At 48.5% G+C, this 20,791-nt stretch overlaps 1 protein-coding gene across 4 annotated transcripts in view; it reads left to right on the top strand.

Annotated features, from left to right (window-relative positions):
- Positions 1-20,791, top strand: part of EGFLAM (EGF like, fibronectin type III and laminin G domains) — a 181,798-nt gene that overhangs the window by 155,979 nt on the left and 5,028 nt on the right. For 2 of the 4 annotated variants that reach the window (XM_038535273.1, XM_038535274.1), the window contains exons 18-21: positions 1,733-1,913; positions 10,004-10,082; positions 13,661-13,804; positions 20,510-20,593. In XM_038535273.1, the coding sequence (XP_038391201.1) occupies positions 1,733-1,913; positions 10,004-10,082; positions 13,661-13,804; positions 20,510-20,593 (488 nt within the window). Of the gene's footprint in view, positions 1-1,732; positions 1,914-6,894; positions 6,935-7,023; positions 7,325-10,003; positions 10,083-13,660; positions 13,805-20,509; positions 20,594-20,791 lie in introns of those variants that run through there. The other 2 variants (XM_038535276.1, XM_038535275.1) reach the window with 2 other exon arrangements.

The following is a 20,791-nucleotide window of genomic DNA, read 5'->3' as shown; positions in this document are numbered from 1 at the left end:
TGCTTGAAATTCTCACTAGAAAGCCAGCCAAGATACGAAGGGCCTCACACCCTCACCCCCACCCTTGTCAGGCTTTGCCCTTCCCTACTTCACAGAGCACACATAACCCTTTCCTCCACACCTCCTGGGAGGGTCACCCTCCCCTCTTAGAGGCTGCGTCACTGGCTGTGTCATGTCCTGCCATGGACGGTAGCATCTTGGCTTGTCTCAGACACATATGACTCAGTTTCACAGGCTTTCCCTCGGAGCGTGGAAAGGGGGTGAGGGTAGAAGGACTTTGGCTATGGCTCTCGCAGCTTGCAAGATTCAGGACTAGGAAAAAGTGTCCTCCCAACACTCCTGACATCCTCCAAGGACTTAGGCAAGCCTGTGGAACCGAGCATTAGTGGCAGGAAGGACCGTGGCTAACCTCTTAGGGACCCCCTGCAGGGCAGCAGTCTTTCTGAGAGGTGTTCTGTCCCCACGTTCTTTTTTTTTTTTAACATTTGTTTTTATTTAAATTCAGTTTGCCAACCTATAGCATAACACCCAGTGCTCATCCCATCAAATGCCCTCCTCAGTGCCTGTCACCCAGTTACCCCAACCCCCCGCCCACCTCCCCTTCCTCAACCCTTCGTTTCCCAGAGTTAGGAGTCTCTCATGGTTTGTCTCCCTCTGTAATTTTCCCCACTCAGTTCCCCTCCTTTCCCTTATAATCCCTTTCACTATTTCTTATATTCCACATATGAGTGAAACCATATGATGATTGTCCTCCTCTGATTGACTTATTTCAATCAACATAATACCCTCCAGTTCCATTCATGTCAAAGCAAATGGTGGGTATTCATCTCTTCTGTTGGCTGAGTAATAGTCCATTGTGTCCCCAGGTTCTGCAAAGCCTGCGTGACACGGAAACACCAACAGCTCACAATAAACACACTCTCCAAGTCAAGGGCTGAACATGTTGGATCCATTTATTTGGGGCTGGAAGGCCCAGTAACTTCTCCCTATAATTCATCATTTTTACTAGAGCCCCACTGCAGGGAAAAGGAAGTGAAGGCAAAGGAGCTTGCTGGTCCCAGTGAATATGCATGGCAGGGCTAAGAATGTGATCTGAGTCCCCCCCTCCCCCTTTTTTTTAAATGGTGGGGTGGGGAATGTGGAGAGGAAGGGAATCCAAGAGTGTCAGGGAGGGAGGGTAGAGGAGTGGGTGGGACAAGTGGGGAGACCCAGTGGATGGAGCTGTAGACTACCCCAGGCCATTGGCTAGGAGAACACAGCAGTACCTTATAGAAGCTGCTCCCAGCCCCATTGCCACCAGGAGCCTGCAGCCCCCTTTGGTGCCTGCCTGTATGAGACTTTGTTTTGTATTCTTCCCTAGTTGGCTTTATAGCAGCACCTCTCAACCTTAGCTGCACCTTAGAATCAGTTGGAAAGCTTTTAAAAGTTGCTGCTGACTGGATACCACCCTCTGAGAATCTGATTCAACAGACCTGGGTAGGACCTGGGCATGAGCACCTTTCTTGAAGTTGCTGAGTCCATGCTAATGGGCAGCCAGGGTGGGAATCCTAACTTTGTATTTCTCAAGACTTCTTTAAAACCTCCTGGAATCTTCCAGAGCCAGAGGATGCTTTCTCCTCTGCAGCTTCTCCCAAGGGCCACAGGTAACTACCTAGTGCAGGTCAGGGTACCCAGGGAAGCTGCAGCAGAGGGCAAAGATGTTCTGAACATCTTGACCTTCTCTGCCCTGAAGATCATCCTGAACGACCGCACCATCCATCTGAGGCACGACTTCACGTGGGGTGTGAATGTGGAAAATGCGGCCCACCCCTGTGTGGGGGGCCCCTGCGCACACGGGGGCAGCTGCCGGCCCAGGAAGGAGGGCTACGAGTGCGACTGCCCCTTGGGCTTCGAGGGGCTGCACTGCCAGAAAGGTATGCAGGGTGAGGTGGGGGGTGCGGGTGGGAGTGGGGAGCCAGGGCGGACTCTTCCGAAGGGGCTGGGAACCCCGGCCAATGATTCTGAGCAATGCTTTCAGGAATGTGTTAGGTGGTATGTGCCATGGTTAATGAAAGAAGAATTAAAATGAATTAAAATACTGAAATATACCTGTAGCAGTAGAGAAATGGCTTCTTCCCTGAGAATCCTCTGATGGTCTAGCAATCAGAAGGTTTCTCTTCTTTGCTTTTTGTTTTTTAAAGATCTTATTTATTTATTCATGAGAGACATGCAGAGAGAGGCAGAGACATAGGCAGAAGCAGAAGCAGGCTCCCCTTGAGGAGCCTGATACAGGACTCGATCCCAGGACCCAGGGATCACACCCTGAGCCAAAGGCAGATGCTCAACCACCCAGGTGCCCCCCAGAAGGTTAAATAATAGTGGGGGGGTGGTTCTGGGACCCTCTGTCTCTGAGCCATGCCCAGAGCCTATCCTGATTGTTGGATGCCTGGGCTTTGTGGGCTGATAACTATTTTGACCCTTACCTGTAAGCACTCTAAGGAGAAATCTGAGAAATCTTGCCCAATACAGAAAAATATAAATTCTACTAAAATATAAGTAACCGTCTGTAAAGTGCTGTTTTTCATGCTATTTCCTCTGTACCTGGGTTTCCTCATCTGTAAAATGAGAATAATCATGCAATAGCGTCTATCACAGGGGGTTGTAGCATAGATTAAATGAGGTGACACATATTCCCAAGAAAGATGCCTGGTAAGTACTCAACCAGTACTCATACTCGCCATTATTGTTATTGGTGAGAAAAAGAAAATCCACTACAGGTCCTGTGAGCTACTCAGCTTCCAACCTGCCCATGTCTGAAAGATAGAGCAGGTCACAGGCCATAAGTCCCTGCTGGATGGAACTTTCCACACCTGCCTTAGGGAGGCGTTGACCACAGACCTGGTGTCTAGAAGTGGCCTACCAGCATATGGTCATCATGTTGGGCCATTGGATCTTCATGCTCAAACATCAGTATGGCCTACCCTATCTGGGAACTAATAATAAAAAAAAAAAGCATCGGGCCAAAGGAAATAAGGCAGTGAGCCTAAGTGAAGGAATGTGCTCTCTCTCTTTCCTATTTGTTTCCAGGTTCCTGATCTCTATCAGAGTTAGCTTAGGGGAAGATCGGAGGTTACACATGGATACTGTGGTATATGGAATTGTAGGACAGGTTGTTTTGCAACAGTCTTGGGAAATATGAATGCTAATTTGCTAGTTGGAAGCCTGAGTAGTAGTATATTTAAATGGATTTTGAAAACTGCATGGCAAATTATGTGAAATCTATTTATTAACATAGCTCACCACAGTGATGACCCTCCAAAGAAGACTAATTGATCCATTTCTGAAAGATCCTGATTACAATTCTAACAAGCAAATTGTTGTTTAGCTAATAGCATGTACTTGCAGAGATTTAGTTCAAGAGTAGCCCATTCATTCGGAAAATTGAGTTTGGATTTATCCCTTAGTGTTTGAATTTCCTGCGTCTCCATTTTTACCACAGGCAATACCAGTTGGCTCCTGCCTTAAATGCTTACATTAATGGTCAGTATATAAAGCCCAGGCTTAAATGAACATTAGCTTTGAGAATTAAAAGAAGAAGGACAGGATAATTGATGAGCTTGTTAACCCTCGATTTCTGCTCCTGAACATTGGCCATAACAGGTATAAAGTGCTCACATTTATAGCTTTGTAACTGTAGGTGCAGATTCAGTGAGAAGCAAGCATCACCGGCATGAGGAGTCAGATCTCTGGGAAGGGCCTGGGCCTTCTGGCAAGATCCAAGGGGATGGACAGTGGCCAGGGGAGCTGGGGGGCATTTAGGCCTTTTTTTCTGCAACATGTGAGGCTCCAACCCAGAGTAAAACTCAGGCCGACTATCAGCTCCCCTCGTGTTGTATCAGTATTTCCTTATGCTTTCAAATGAAGATAGTACTTCTGCCAAAATGCCAGCTGTTGCCAATCCTAGGAAGGCTTATATATGGGGGGCATGGCCCATATCACGTCATTTCTTCTCCTGTTATATGGCTTGAGAGGATTAATGGGAGTCTGGGCGCAGGTTAGGGGCATCAAGGACAATTTTTTCCAGGCCCTAGTGGGCACACGGTGGTGTGCAGTTGCCATATAGACTGCTGTAATATCGGGGTGAGCACCTAGCCCTGAGTAAGGATTGGAAAGAGAAGGGAGAGAGATGGGCAGCTCTACTATTCCACAGAGATGCAAAACATTCTAAAAGTTTGGTTAGATTCTTCCAGAGAGAGACCAGGAATGCTCAGAGGCCATCCTTGGTTGTCAGAATGAATCCTGACGGGTAGACGGGAGTCTTGTCTGATCCGGCAAGGTGACCCATAGCTTCATATATTTCAAAGTTTGGATTTTTTTCCTTCTCCCTGATAACCAGATTATGTTTCAAAAGCAAGAACCAATTCTTAGTATCCCCTCCAGAAGTTAAACTGGTCCTTTTACATTGCATAACACATTGCAGAAGTCACCAGCGCCAGGCTTCATTCAATCCATACCACCTTCTCCTTCAGGAATTTAGCTTCAGGGATCCTCAGTGAGTCTGGTTTTCTCTAACCTGGTCAGGGAGTTTGTGGCATGCAGGAGATTTCCACTAGAGCCCTCGTTGGGAGATCGGCACCTGTTCTCACCTCTTGGTGGCACGGGAGGGTTAGAACAGAAACTCGTGCAAATCCTGGAGTGGTCTAGACACCCAGGCTATCACAGTGGTTTGGGGACCCCACCACCACCACTGTCCCTGCAAGGCTGAGCCCACGCAGAAGCAGGCATGGAGCTCCCACTGAGCCCCTCACTGCTCCCCGGACACTGCGGGCTCCCTGTAGCACTAGCAGCTACGGAAAACTGAGCCTTTCCATCCCAACCTGGGGAACCCACCAGGACAGGAGAAACCAGAAGTTCTTCTGACTCCCAGCCTTCTTCTAACTTCAGGTGCCTACAGAAATCATAAGGCCTGACTTTGCACCTCATGCAGCACCCCAATACTGAGAACTCCCCTTCTCATCTCACCAAGGCCTCCCTCCTCTGAAATGGCATGCCCTATCCTTAGAGATTTCTCTTCTTTCTCTTTATTCTCATCCACATTTACTCATCTGTGTCCAGTCCCTCACAGGTTCTTGTATCTAAGTAAGTTACTAGTAAGTTAAAGCAGAATTTCACGAAGCTCGTGTACAAAATTAGGTTCTAAGGAATATTAATGGCTGTTTGGGGCCCACCTACAAAGACAGGCGACATACACTCACATACACAAAATAGGGGAGGAGCTCTGTGGTGGAATAAGCTTGGGTAATCCTGAGTGTCCCCAGTTAAACAGCTCTCTCTTCTGGGGGACTTCTCAGCACCTTGGTTATGATCTGAGTGTCCAAGACAAGGGTACAGGGTGCAGCCGGTTCCCCCTGGGCTTCTCCTAGCCAGTAGCATGCAGGTCTTTTGGGAAAGGACTCTAGGTCCTGGTTCTCCCTTCCCTTCCCTGCATTACTAAAAAGTTTGGACTCTGAGCGCACAGCACCCTTCAGGCCGCTAGATGGGGCTGTGTCTCTGCCGCAGGTCGAGTCGCTCCGCACTCCCAACTGACCATGAACCAGGCTTGGGCACACACTTAGCAATCCTGCAGGATCGGATCTCGGCTCGTCATTACTCATCCACCACAAACACAATTATTTCGAGCATTTTATAATGTATTTAGTAAATTCACAGCACATTGTTAGGTCTGATTTAGATGGTTTTACTTTTTCTGGTCCCAGTGTATGAAACAATAGCTTCAGGAAACATAGGCCATAATTTAACAGAGATTAATATATACAAACAAATTATTTTTTTAATTTTTTAAAAAGGTTTTATTTATTTATTCAGGAGAGATACAGAGAGAGAGAGAGAGAGGCAGAGACACAGGCAGAGGGAGAAGCAGGCTCCATGCAGGGAGCCTGATGCGGGACTCGATCCCTGGACTCCAGGATCACGCCCTGAGCTAAAGAGACGCTCAACCACTGAGCCACCCAGGCGTCTCTAAAAACACAAATGAATAAAACATATCCATTATGCATACCACAGGGCGTGTTTATTCCTTAGGACATTGTATCATCAAACAATGGGAAAATGTGGGGGTATCCAGCCTGGATGTTGATCTTGAGAGGGTTGAAGGCTGGTCCTGGAGAGAAAGATCTGTGTTGTTGTTACTCTGGCTAGAGAGTCAGCGTCATGTAACCAAGAATTCTGGACCACGTAGAACTGTCCAGCAAAGGAGGGTGCTACCCTGTGGATGCAGGCACTGCCTTGGGCAGGGCGGCCATCCATCAGCACATTGGAAAAGTCAGATTCCAGCCCCCGGGTCCTTCCTTCACTGTGGTCCTGTGACTGTGTGAAAGAGCCAGCGCTCTCGTCAACTCTTTATAGTCTGTTGGGAATTTCAAGTCCCTCAAGTGGAAAATTTGCCTTGCCTGGCTTGGAAGCTGCTATTCATTGGGGTATTTGTATGTGAGTGTCGGCAGATGGCACAGGCTTTTAGAGATAAATGTGAAGATGTGACAAAAACACTTTTCGACCAGTGCCTTTGCCGCAGAAGAAAAGACAATGTAGAAAAAAAATGAGATTCGGATAAAATATCATCATGTTTACAATATCTTAACAAACTACAAAGGGCCAGGAGGGGCTAGATGGTCACTTCCAGCTCTAGTGTTTTAGGACAGGATTAATATTTCTCCATCTAGACGGCCTACAGTGAGTGTATTTTCACCACCTTGTATTCAGTCGTGCCATTCCTGGAGCAGTCGACTGCCCTTTGTTAACCACAAAGAAGCAGGGCTCTGGAATCTTGCGAAGAGTGGGTGGGGTGGGAACTGGGGGGATATTTTTCCACCACAGAGAGAAAAGAGGCAGCTGGCTGGCTTATCATTCCTCTTTCCCATGTAGCCTAGAGGCAAGAAAAGTAATAATCCTTGACGAGGTAAGTAACTCTTTAGCAAAGGACTGTTTCTCGGGGTTGAGAGTCCATGGGGATTATTAGTTCAAGGTCAGGGGCGCTAAGGAGTGTCAGATGACTTCCACATCTTCGTCCCCATCCCAGCCCCCAGTATTAGGTGGAGACTTAGGGAAGGGAGCTGGGTGACTTGGTGCTGAGAAAGATTCCCCTGGGAGGGGGGCCAGTGGACTCAAATTCATGTTCCCCTGAGAGGACCAGCTGGGCCCTCGACAGGGCTTTTGGAGCAAAACAAGGCTGGTTTCCAGTGATCCCCAACCAAGGTACCTGGGATTTTACGATGACTGTGGAATTCTGACTTTCCCTGTTCTGTTCCATGCTGGCACGTGGCAGAGTGTGGGAACTATTGCCTCAATAGTAAGTACAGAACGTTCCAGAGACCCTGGGAAAGCGCTCTGGGCTCATGCCAGGGTGGGCTCGGCCGGGCCATGGGCACCGACAGGCAGCTCCATGCAGAGGGTAGGGGGGTTAAGTGGTGGGGGCCTTGGCCACTCCACCGGGGAGGCGGGCATCGTCCCTCTGAGCCCAGCAGCCCCGCCATCCTGCTTGTCTCCCAGCTCGACCTCGGGCGAGGGACGTGCCTGAACCTCAGAGCTAGGGCCTCAGCTGGGACAGGGCTCCCACAGACCCCTCTGAGGCTCTCTGTGTGCACAGCTGACCACATGTGACAAGCACATCTGATTTCAGGGAGTCCGGGGGAACGAAGGCTGTTGGCCACAGGCCCACGGCCATGGCCAATAACAGCAGGGGGACAGGCCCTGCTTGTGCCTCTCGGCCTGGGGGTGAGCCAAAGCCGGTGGGGGAGCCTTGGCTATGTTTAGCTCTGGGAATGTCTCCTCTGACGGCTTGGATATCCTCTGCTTTTCCCTCCTGGGTGCTCGTGTCCTGAATTAGGGGCCTGCATCCCCCCCAACTCCAAGCCCCCTTTCACCTCTTCCTCTCTCACTGTCCTCTGGGTCTTCCCTTCCCTGCCTCTCTTCCCCACCCCCTCTCCTTCCCCCACCTGAAGGCTCCCCTGCCCTGAGCCTGGCTCTCCCTTTTTTTTTCTTGCCTCCTCCTTTCCTTCCTTGGCAGCTTCTCTTCTCTTCCCACCCCACCCCCCCCACCTTCCTGTTCGTTTTTCTCCTCAGCTCCTGCTGTTGTATATCCCACTCTTTCTTTTTCCTCCCTCTGCCTCCTTGCCTTTTCTATCCCTCTTCCTCTTACCCACTTTAAGCAGAAGGGTTACCCCCCTTATCTGCAGAGTAAGCACCCCCAGCCCCCCGGTGGATGCCTGAAACCACAGCCAGTCAGGGACCCATATGTTCTATGTCCCCCCCGTACGTACTTACCTACAATAAAGCCTAGTGTCCAAGTTAGGCCCAGTAAGAGATGAACAACAAGAACGGATAATAGAACACTTAGAACAACATATGGAATCAAAGCTATGTGACTATGGTCTCTCGCTCTCAAAATCTCTTATTGGACTGTGCTCCCCCTTCTTGTGATGCTGTGAGATAAATGCCCATTCGATGCGCTGAAGTGAGGTGAATGACGCAGGTGCAGGCTCGGTGACCTAGCGTTAGGCTCCTGTTGACTTTCTGAAGATAGGATCATCTGCCTCTGGACCACCCAGCCGCTCAAAGAGTGGATAAGCAAACTGGCGAATAAGTGGGGGCTGCTGTACCAGAGCCCTTCTGGGTTCCAGTAGGCCGTCTGGGCTGGCAGCGCCCTGTCCAGAGCTGTGCCACGTCAGAGAGCACGTAAACAATGTCTCCAGAGTTACCTCAGAAATTAATAAAGGTTCATTTTCCTTCCTTCCTTCCTTCCTTCCTTCCTTCCTTCCTTCCTTCCTTTTTTTTTTAAATTTTTATTTTTTACATAAAGATTTTGGGAACCTGCCATGGGTGACCTGCTAACAGAGGAAGTTATACTTGCGGTCACTGGGTTTCGGGTTTGCTGTTGCCTCTCTCCTTCCTCTCTGTCTCTCTCTTTCTCTTTTCATGTTAGAAGTTAAGTTTAAACTCTCCAACTGTTCATATATCAAGTAGTTATACATTTTATGTCTTGGGTGTAGAGTCAGCTCCATGTCTCCTTTGCATCAACCACATATTTTTGTGAAACTCCTAACTGGTTTTATAAGGTGGCTTATTCTCTCTCGTTTTGCACATTTCTTTGAAAAGGATTCTTTTTACCTTAATTTCCTTAAACCGTCACTTCTGTGTCTTTTTAAAGAAGAGAAAGATATTGCTTTGGGGAAAAGGGTGATTCCTTGGGAAGGCAGAGGGGTGAGAAATTAGGAAGAAGGAAATATGGTTCTAAGATATTGGAAAATAAAAGGTGGGCTGAGGGCCAGAATTAAGAGCCTGTCTGGTTTAGGGTCTTTTACCCTCTTCTTAGCTGTATGATCTTAGTCAAATCCTTGATGATTCCTGTGCATTGTCTTCCTCTTATGTGAAATGGGAATAACCAACCCTCTTCCATATTCCCTGCTGCTTCACGAGAAGGTGGTGAAGACCCTGTAAAACAGGACATTGGAAGGCCATTTGTAAAAAATGGGTCAAAGCCTTATCCCGCCTACTTCACCAGTCCGTTGAGGTCATGGCTGAAGCAGTTGGAGTCCTGGGGCAGATTGGCTTCAGTTAAGGAAATCCTGGTGGGCTTTGTTTGGGGATTGTTTTCCCTGCCTCCCTAGGAGAACATCTAGGGCTATCCCCAGCTGTTCCCCATATGGCTCAAGACCTGCTCTTTGGCTTCCAAGAATAATTGGGCTCTGTTCAAGTTTCAACATACTGCAAGGACTTCTCAGGAGTGCCGAGGCCAATAACAGTGACAGCCAGCCCCAGGGAGGCGACCACAGGGAGACACCAACCCCAGGCCATGACAGGCAGCTCCGAACCTGGCCAAATGCATGTGTAGCCAAGAGGAAGAGGCTGACAAGTTGTTAAATGTCCCATTTCCAGGAGCTGGCTTCCTTTGTATTTTCCTGCCCTGTGGTTGAGGGCTGGGTCAAGAAAGCCATATACCATGTAACCTCCATTGTCTGTTCTATCACAGCCATCACAGAAGCCATCGAGATCCCGCAGTTTATCGGCCGCAGCTACCTGACATATGACAACCCAGATATCCTCAAGAGGTAATACGTTACAGCATGTACCTTCCTTATCTCTGCGGGGGTAGGTTTCTCAAAGTCTTTGCCAGGACTTTTCCTTATCTTACTTGCCAGAAGATAGTTCTCAAAGAAGGCCTTTTAGCCATGGCCTCAGGGAGAGAAGAAACACAAACTAGACATAGAAACTAGAATAAAACAAACAAAAAACAAACTAAACTTGAAAAATGCTGCCTTTCAAACAGCCCCATTACAAACAACCCAAACCCTTTCTGGTCAAAGGGCCTGGAGAGAGGAGCATGCTCAGCCCCAGGATTTCCAATATTGGGGTTTTGAGAAGCAGTGAGAACCTGACACTCCCGGAGCCAGGGCTATGAGTGTGATTCCCCAGGCAGGGCAGTTAGCTTCGTGCTGTTCCATGACCACAGTGTGCAGCTCTGCCTGGAGCTGGCAGCAGAAGTGCCCCGGTGTCCCTGCAAGCACTCGGTCCTCAAGTCCCTGTGCTACCTTCGGTCTTCCTCGCCGAAGATCCGCTCTTCTCTTCAGGCTCTGGCCAGTTCAGTGAGGGCTTCTCAGCTCTCCTCATATGGATGAACATGATACAAGGAGATGCCCACATCCCCGCCCTGGCTCTTCACGCCTGGTGGCAGCAGCTCCGGCCCAGCTCTGGAGTCCAAGCTCCTGATTTGGAATAGCATGTTTACCTGACGAGGAAAGGCTGGCCCTAGGCAAAGTCCTCGCACTAGTGAAGCTCATCTGTGGTGCTTTCAGTTTGCCTGTCTCTTTCTTTTTCCTCCTCTAATTCTTTGTAGTTTATAGGGTGCCGTCCTCCACCCTGTCACCAGCACCATCATTCTAGAATTATCCTTCCTCTTCAAGCTGACTGCATCTTAACAGACTATAAGGCAAAGCTTGAAGCTAAAGGCACCCAGTTCTTAGGGTAGAGTTTGGGAGCTTTTCAAGGGACAAAAATAGTCAAGAGACTTTCCTGGGGTCTTGGATGTAGCTGGTAACTCTGAACACACACCAGATAGACATGCTTGGTTTTGTTTGTTTGTTTGTTTGTTTGTTTAATTTCATGTTGTATTTATCTAGGTTGTTGTGACAGGGGGCCTTAGGCAAAATAGATTCCCAGCCCAGAGAGAGTTTCTCCCTTCTTAAGCCCTTTCTCCCAAAAGATGCAAGAGCATTCAATCCCCAGAAAACAAGGCATTGTGAAAGGGGCCCAAGTCTTTAGCCCTCTGAGGCTTAGTAAGAGGCATCAAGTGGCTGTGGGGAGTAGAGGGGTTTGGGGAGAATAGGGGGTGCAGGGCCCCAAACCAAAGCAATTATGTACGTGTGTGTATGCATGTAAGTCAACCTCAGGATCTGTTTCCATTGGATGCCTTTGGCTGCATGTAACAGAAAATTCAACTCAAAATGTCTTAAACGTGAAAGGTATTTATTATATCATGTAATAAGCAGTCCAGACGTAGACTGGTTCCTGAGTTGATTAATTCAGAGATTTAACTGTATCCTCAAACACCTAAGTCTCTTGCATCTTTCTGCCTTGTTAACCCCAGGTTATTCTCTGGGGGCACTCCTTTTTGTGGTTGTCTATAAGATGCTCATAAAATTGCTATAAATCAGGGCAATATCCAGGGGAAGTAAGAATTTCTTTTTCATGCAACTCTTTCTTAAAGGAAAAGAATCGTTCCTAGAATCCTTCTGATAAATTCCCTCTATCTCATTGGACAGTATTGGTCACATGCCCACCCCTAAACCAATCACTGCAAGAGGAATGGAACCATGATGGTTGGCTTATTCTAATCAATGCATCCAGAGCAAGTGAAGGAAAAAAAGGAACTCAGAGTAAAAGATGGAAAACAGCAGGTCTCTAGGGAGTAGGCCAGGGCTGGATTCTCTGCACCTGGCCTGGTGGCAAAGTCACCATTATGGACGCTGCTCCTCCCTGCCTCACTCTGAAGCCCTGCATGGGGAAGGTCAACGTGATCTCTTCCTGTCTAGGTCAGGCCCTGGGGAGCCTAGACAAAAGTCCCCTCCACTGTTCGCTATAGATCATCCCCGAGCTATGATGGTTCGACTTAACGATTTCACCATGACAATGGTGCAAAAGTGTGCATTCCATAGAAATCATAATTTGAATTTTTATCTTCTTCCAGGCTGATGATTATGATACGATCCTCTCTCACGGTGTTGGGCAGTAGCAATGGCTACAGCCACACCATCACAAGGGTGCCCTTACCACCATTCTGTTCCCGTAAACTTATTCTGTTTTTCACTTTCGGTATGGTACTCAATAAGTGACATGAGATAATCAACGCTTTACTATAAAATAGGCTTAGTTTTAGATGATTCTTCTCTAGTGTAGGCTAATGGAAATGTTCTGAGCACATTTAAGGTAGCCTGGGTTAAGCTACGATGTTCAGTAGGGTAGGTGTACTAAATGCATTCTTGACTTAGGATATTTTCAACTTATGATGGGTATATTGAGGTGTAACCCCACAATAAGTCGAAGAGGGTCTATAGTGAATATACAGTACAGCTCCTGAGCAGGTATATGAGACAGAGAGGGATGGTACAAGGGATAGGAAAATAGAAAAGGAGACTTTCCCAGTAGTGTCATATTAGGAACAATACTATATTAGGTTTAGCCTTATGTCACCTTTTATTTAAAGACTTCATGCTGGGGATCCCTGGGTGGCGCAGCGGTTTGGCGCCTGCCTTTGGCCCAGGGCGCGATCCTGGAGACACGGGATCGGGTCCCGCGTCGGGCTCCCGGTGCATGGAGCCTGCTTCTCCCTCTGCCTGTGTCTCTGCCTCTCTCTCTCACTGTGTGCCTATCATAAAAAAAAAAAAAAAAAAAAAAAAAGACTTCATGCTTGCTCTTCTCCTTATATTAGATGAAACCCTGGTAACCTTAGAGAGACTAGATTTCTCAACTATTCTGTACCTAAGAACTGATAAGAACATGTAAGCATGTGGTCCTATCACCAGCATGGCTGTGAGGGCAGGAACTGACCTGTCTGAGCACAGCTTCCTGTTCCTCTCCACCCTGCCTCCACTCCAACAGCTCTCAGGATCATTGTCCCAACAAGCCACCTTCCTTGTCTGACACTCGGCCCCCTGTCCAGTCACTCCTCCTCTTCCCTCAAGGACAGTCACTGCCAGAGTGGGTCATCCACAGCCATGATTATAGCCCAGAGAGCTGCCAACTTGAACCTCTTGGCAATTAAGAAACTCACTTTCTGTTGGGGAATGAGAAACACTATTCCAAGGCCCCTTGAGGATGGGACAGGGAAGAGGGAAGACTGAGGTGTGTATTGGTGGTATAGCCTTGATGCTGGCTGGCATTGGCCAGAGTCTGGCAAAGCTGTGGCTCATCAAAATGCCCTCTCGTGGGGTTTACCACATGTGGGGAGGAGGACGCTGCTCTAAAATGAGCAACCCAGAATTTTAGGCCCATAGTGCAGCTTGTGGTGGTGATGCCATTTTTAATTTCCTGGTAGTACGTTTCAGAAATGCCAGGTTACCCTTACACCTGGCTCCTCGGTGTATTCAGAATGGACGTGGATTTGTTGCAATTATTTGTATATTTTCCCCAGGGTATCTGGATCAAGATCAAATGCATTCATGAGGTTTAAGACAACTGCCAAAGATGGTCTGTTGATGTGGAGAGGAGACAGCCCCATGAGACCCAACAGTGACTTCATTTCCTTGGGCCTTCGAGATGGAGCCCTGGTGTTCAGGTAACCCCTTGCCGGTTGTCTTCAGCACCACCTTGTGATTTTTCTCAGGCAGTGCCAAACAGAGTGATGCCAAAGTAACAGCATACACTGCTGGAACTGACTGTTGGTCCAGGCTTATTTGAGGCTCCTGGTATTTCTTTCCAGCATCCATCTTCTAGAGCACCGGTGGGCAGATTTTAGCCTTAGGGCCATATCTAGCCCATCACCCACTTTTGCAAATGAAGTTTTATTGAAATTCTCCTGTACTCACTTATTTATATATTATTCCATTACTTTCATGCTACAGTGACACATTTGGATAGTTTCAATAGGGACTATATGGCAAGACCTAAAATATTTCTCATCTGGCCCTTTACAGAAAATTTTTTGGCCCTCGTTCTAGTATGTTGCTTTCATATCTCCCCACTTGCAAATTAGGCTGTGGTAGAAAGAGGCCTCTGATAGTGCTGAGCATGGATGTGAGCTGAGCCCTCAGCTCAAACTGGCTCAGCAGATGTGACCATCTGAGGTCAGAGACCTGGCCATAAAATTCTGACCCTGCTTAGCTGCGCAGCCCTGGGAAGGAGAATGCCCACCTTCCAATCTCCCCCTGCAAAGCACAGATTCACACGTCAGTGGATCAACCCAGGATTCGGATTTTTTAAGTGTTTCTTGGGTGATACTGATAAGGCAGTCCCGGAAGTTCCTACCTCTTTTGAGCGCCATGAGACTATTCTCAAATTTGTCAAATGGAAGCTATGAAGTAGCTAGAGGATTACCTAGACCACTTCTGCCCACCACAAAGGGTGGGAGCTGGCTTTCCCCAGGGCAGGCACTGGCTTGTGTGATATGAGAAAGCCTCTGTAGAGTTTGTGATGATACATCCTCATTTGAGGTTAGAAATAACTTGCCCAGACCCATGTTTCTTGAAGCACAGTCCCTGGACCACTAGCATCAGTGTCCCCTGGGAACTTGTTAGAAATGCAAATTCTCAGGCTCCATCCTTGACCTACTTACTGAACCAGAGTAACTATAGGGGTGGGGCCCAACCATCTGTCTTCACTGTTTCTCCAGGTGATTCTGTGTCCCCTAAGGTTTGAAACCCCTGCCTGGTCCCGAGATCCTCTCTCTGCTATGGGGTGGGTAGGAGTTTCTCTGGTTTTTCCTTCTTTAATTCTCCCTCTGGTGACTGGCACAAATGCACTAAGTGATATGGAATCAGTTGGAATTAAAAGAAAGATGATTGGCCTGTGGAGAAGATGAAGATTTAATTCTGGGGCTTCTGTGGATCATGCGCAGGGATTACTGACAGCCCGAGTAGAATAATGTCAGTCTTGGCAGTTTGAATAAAAGGCACTTGGGGAGGCCCTGCGCCTCGGCCCGCCCCGCTTGCCCGGACAGCAGAGCGTGCGGGGGCGGCCCTCCCGGGGTTGTGGGGCCTGTCGGGGCCCGGGAGACAGCGTGTGCTTGAGGGCTCGAGGCCGGGGCTGGCGGGTGGGAGCCGCTCCCCCTTGGCCCTGAGGTCACACACGGAGCTCTTCACACCCCACTTTCAGGCCGGCTGCCGCGGAGCCATTTTCTTGTGGTTTTCCTGTGGTTAACCTCGCCGAGGCCTCAAGTACTTGATTGTGCCCAGAAAGGGAACTGAAACAGTAGCTCGGCCGTGGGCGGGAGGCCCGGCGTCCCCCTAAGCCTGAGCCGCGGCTCGAACCTCTCACTAGCCGCCCCCACCCGGCGCCACGGGGACAGGGAGCTCGGCTCGGCCCGGCCGCCACGCAGCTGGCCAGCCCCCCGCTTCCCTCTCCCCGGACACCCCTCTGACGGCCCCGCCGCATCCCGGACGGTTTGCTCATGTTAGCGGTTCTCCCTCCGGATCCGGAAGATGGGCCCAGCGTGTTTCTTCTAGCCCGGAGCCGGGGCTGCGTTCCCTGCGGACGCCCAGCTCGCCCCGCCGAGCCCCGCGGCTGCTGCTGGCGCGGCCCTGCCCGGGTCCCCCGGCCTGGAGCTGCCAAGCTGCCACCCCACGTCCACTTCCTTCCTCCGGGCAGCGACTTCCCACATCCATTCACCCAGCACAGACGGAGGAAGCGCTGCGGGGGGCCGGCGTGGAAGGGGATGAGAGCGCGGCCAGTGGTTTGAAAATGTCAACGGACTGAGTCAGCCGGGAGCTGGGCTCGAGGTAGATTCCTGGGACCGCCCTCAGAGGCTCTGATGGACCGGGTCCTGCTGGGGGCCAGAATCCGATTGGAAACAAGCAGGAACCACGCCCTAAGAAACAGGGTCTGAAATGGTCAAGGGCCCGGGCTTCAGAGTCAGACGTGACATTCCCACGGCCAGGCGACCTCCCCAAGCTACCGCATCTCTCTGTAGAAGCCAGAAGCAAACAGTTGTGAGGATCACATGAGTTAATTCACATAAAGGACTTAGTGCAGGGTCTAGCTGTTAGTGGTAATGATTATTTAAATTCTTATCTTGGGATCCCTGGGTGGCGCAGTGGTTTGGCGCCTGCCTTTGACCCAGGGTGTGATCCCGGAGACCCGGGATCGAATCCCACGTCGGGCTCCCGGTGCATGGAGCCTGCTTCTCCCTCTGCCTGTGTCTCTGCCTCTCCCTCTCTCTGTGTGACTATCATAAATAAATTTAAAAAAAAATAAAATAAATTCTTATCTTTGAGCAAATGTTTTCTGGGTTTCTTTGTGCAAGATTAAATAGAAGACAGGGAATCTAAGGGTTCAGCTAAAAGTGTAGTTTTTGGTTGTTTTGTTTCATTATGTTTTATGATTGTGTATGGGACAAAGTGAACAGGTGAACAGGTTTGTGAAGACCACCTGATTGATAATCTTTCCCACTATTTCCATGTGACCCTGATAACATTTTCATGCAACAGAGAAAAGGAAGAGATCTGACATTAGCAAAATGCTCTGTGCTACAGTTCAAAGGGGGTAAGACTAAGTTGGTGTGTCATCATGTGGAGGCAGCCACTGGTTTCCAGAAGGCCTTACATGGTGGCTTTTCCCAGAAGCCCCATAGCTTCCTGCGCACAGCAAGTTGAGCAGGTAAATTTGGATCAGAGTAACCAAGTCATGCTAACCAGATTTACAAGGCGTTGATAGAGAAGCCAGACATGCATTCATTTGTTCATTCATTCATTCATTATGTTTCTACCTTTTTTTCTTTTTTTTAAAGATTTCATTTATTTATCAGACACAAACACACACACACACACACACACACACACAGAGGGGCAGAGAGACATAGGCAGAGGGAGAAGCAGGCTCCATGCAGGGAGCCTGATGTGGGACTCGATCCCAGGACTCCAGGATCACACCCCAGGCTAAAGGCAGCGCTAAACCGCTGAGCCACCGGGGCTGCCCTCTACCTATTTTTTAAAAGATTTTATTTATTTATTCATGAGAGACACACACAGAGAGAGAGACATGGGCAGAGGGAGAAGCAGGCTCCCTGCAGGGAATCTGATGTGGGACTTGATCCCAGGACCCCAGGATCACAACCTGAGCCAAAGGCAGACACTCAACCACTGAGCCATCCAGGTGCCCCATGTTTCCACCTTTTTTAAAACTGAGGTTATAACTTACATGAAGTGCATAAATATGAGGTGTACAGCTTGATAAATTTGAAAAATTTTTAAACGTGTAGACACCTGTGTAACTACCACCCAGAATAAGATAGAAAACATTTCCCACACCTAAGAGAACTCCCTCATGCTCTCTCCCAAAGCAAATAACCACTATTCTTGGTCTTTTATTATTGTAAAAAAAACCAAAGAGATAGTCCAGGGTAACAGGGCGTCTGGGGAAACAGGAGGTTACTTGGAAGGTCCGAGAGAGTGGTGGGGGGTGTTGGAAAGTCAGGCCATGGAAATGCCAACTAAGTTCCCGCCCCAGCCTCCACCTCACAATGAGGGCTGGATTCCTGTCTGCTAGGTTCAGTGTTGACTCCCTTGAGCACATTCTGGCTCTTTGCATAAACAGGAGCGTTATCAGGTTGGAGAGCAGAAGAAGAAAGCCCGTCTTTTATCCAAACACAGGTGAAAGGTTTCCATTCACCGAATTACAGTCACATTCCAGCCTAGTGTCCCTGAGATTATAACCAAGTCCCTTTGATTCTGAGATCTGGGTGTTCCTGACCTTTTTAGTTACAGATTTACAGCCTGTTGGTTCACTCTCACACATGACTACTCTTCCAAGAGAGGCTTGATGAATTTAACTCTTGGTGGCAACTTTCTGCTTACTGCAGGTTCCTCCAGGTGTATTGTTAAGGTGGACTCTAAGCCACTTCAAGGACTGCATATATGTAGGGTGGTGGGGTTATTTGTTTGGATCTTACGTGCTGTGCTCTTTTATGTAATATTCCCTACAGTCCTTTAGGGAAGGAATTATTACCCCCACTTCACAGATGAGGAAAGAGTCTCAGAGAGATGGGGCAAATGGCCAAGGTCACAGAGCTAGTAATTGGCAAGACTGGGAATCCAGGCAGGCCAGTCCAATCCAAGTGCCCACGCTTGGTGACCCTGAGTTGCCTTTCATAAAAGCCACACCTGGTAAGTCAGCTCAGTTTCTGCCAACCAGCTGTCAGCTCTGCTTCTTGTTCATTCATTTCTTCAAGAGGTAATTTGGCCACTAAATGATGAGATCTGAGAGTCCCACCTCCGGTCTGCTGCATGCAAGGAGACTCCGAATGTGGAAAATTCATTAGGAAGCAGTAAACTTTTCAGGATCAGCGTGACAGCTGAGTCTCCCAGCTTGTCAGGTCACCCAAGTTGTATGCTTGGCTCAGTGTCGATGGGCTGGGTGACTCCTTGGAGCCTCCATGATTACAGGAGGGACCCATAGGGCATTCCCTGGAGAAAGCCAAGGGCTTTCTATTTTTGCTCTTTTTCTCAGAGCGAGTGCATGGAAGAGCTCAGTAACTAAGCCAGGTTTCCTTTCAATGTTCCTGTTTCTTGGCCAGTGAAGTAATGGACAGACATGTCCTCTTACAAGATGAGGAGAGAGGTGCCCTGGTGGAACACATTTTCTTTGAAAAGCATGATCACATAGGCTTTATTACATTATCAAGGGGAGGGCTAGGCAGTTGGCCCAGCGCCCAGCCCGGAGTAGTCACTCACGAAATATTTGTTGAATTGAATTAAATTATAATTATTAAATGAGCACTGGACTAAGAGGAATAGTTCTCTCTGGTAAACAACATGTGCACATCTTCTGGTACCCTTAGGGTAGGCGAGGGCATCTGGAAACTGAAATAGGAAATACGAAGCTACCGAGTGGACCTGATATCAGAGTCAAGCGGGGAGGGAGGAGCAGATAAGGCACCAAGTTACATCCTACACATTCGCTTCGGGGTTTTAGGCAGATTGTCCTGATCTCTCTGGGGCTCAGCCCACTCTGCCTTGTTCTGTTTTGTTCTGTTTTTCAGAAAGTGAAAACACATGTATTAGTTTCTGAGAGCTGCCATAACAAATTACCACAAGTTGGATGACTTAAAACAATAGAATTGTCTTCCCTCACAGTTCTGGAGGAGAGAAGTCCAGCACACAGGTGTTGGCAGGATTGGTTCCTTCGGGGGCTTCTCAGGGAGAAATGTTCTTTTTTACTTTCTTTTTTTTTTTTTTTAGATTTTATTTATTCATGAGAGACACAGAGAAAGGGGCAGAGACACAGGCAGAGGGAGAAGCAGGCTCTCTGCGTGGAGCCTGGTGTGGGACTGGATCCCAGGACCCCGGGATCACACCGCTGAGCCACCCAGGCGCCCGTGAGGGAGAATGTTCTATCCCTTTCTCCCAGGTAGTGGTGGTTGCTGGCAATTCTTGGTGTGTCTTGGCTTCTAGATGCATCATTCCAATCTCTGCCTGCATCTTCCTGAGGCATTCTTCCTTACACGTCTCTGTGTCCAAAAATGTTCTCTTGTTCTAAGGAATATTGGATTTAGGGCCGCCCTAACCCAGGATGACTTTGTCTTAACTAATTACATCTGCAAAGATCCTCTTTCCAAATAAGGTCCTGTTCTGAGGTTCTGAGCATTAATTTGGGGAGGACAGTATCTGAGGTTCTGAGTGAGCATTAAATTGGGGGAAGGGGAGAGACAGTATTTAAGCTAGTACAACACGTTACAAGTGATGAAGCCCTTCCTGTCCTGATACTACAGTGTTGATGCTTCTGTATGTGGGGCCAACACAAACAAACGAACGAACCCTTGAGGACGTTGTGCTAAATGAAATAAGCCATTCACAAAGGGACAAACACTGTATGAGTCTACCTAGATGAGGTATCTAGAATAGTCAAGGCCATAGAGAGAGAAGATAGAACAGTGGCTGCCAAGGTTGGGGAAAGGGTGAGCGAGGAGCTTTAGTTTCAGGGGTGCAGAGTTCCAGGTTTGCAAGATAAAGCCAGTTGTGAACATTGCTTGCACAACAATGTGAACGTACTCAACACTAACCAAACTTATCCTTGAAAAGGGTTGAAAAGGTAAATGTTTACTACATTTAAAATGAAAAGAAAACTTTTTTTTTTTTTTTTTTTTTTTTTGGATCATTCATGGCCTAGCCTGGAAACTCTAATGATTTTTATAACATTGTTTTGTTTTGTATTAAGGAAACTCTAGTCTGAGTTCCAAGGAATTTTTGCAGTGAGAATCGTTTGTGGTTGCCCGGCTGTCTGTACTTCAGCACCTTATTCTGTCTGTCTGTTTCTTCTCTCCTGCCATTAGCTATAACCTGGGCAGCGGCGTGGCATCCATCATGGTTAATGGCTCCTTCAATGATGGTCGGTGGCACCGAGTCAAGGCTGTTAGGTGAGTCCCCACCACAGGGGGAGACAGAGCCAGAGCTCAGCAAGGGGTGGATGTGCCTTCCAAGTCCCTGTGGCCCCAATGTCCGGTTCCCCAACCTCGCCTGGCATCCTACTACTTCCGACCCCAGTCGTTCAGGGCATTCTGTTCCTAACTTACCCCTTGCCTTTCCCTAACACTGACAGGCCAGACAGGCTGGAC

Source organism: Canis lupus, chromosome 4 (genome assembly GCF_011100685.1).
Source record: "Canis lupus familiaris isolate Mischka breed German Shepherd chromosome 4, alternate assembly UU_Cfam_GSD_1.0, whole genome shotgun sequence".
NCBI lineage: Eukaryota > Metazoa > Chordata > Mammalia > Carnivora > Canidae > Canis > Canis lupus.
Note: the sequence above shows the minus strand (reverse complement) of the source record. Positions and strands in the feature narration are given on the sequence as shown.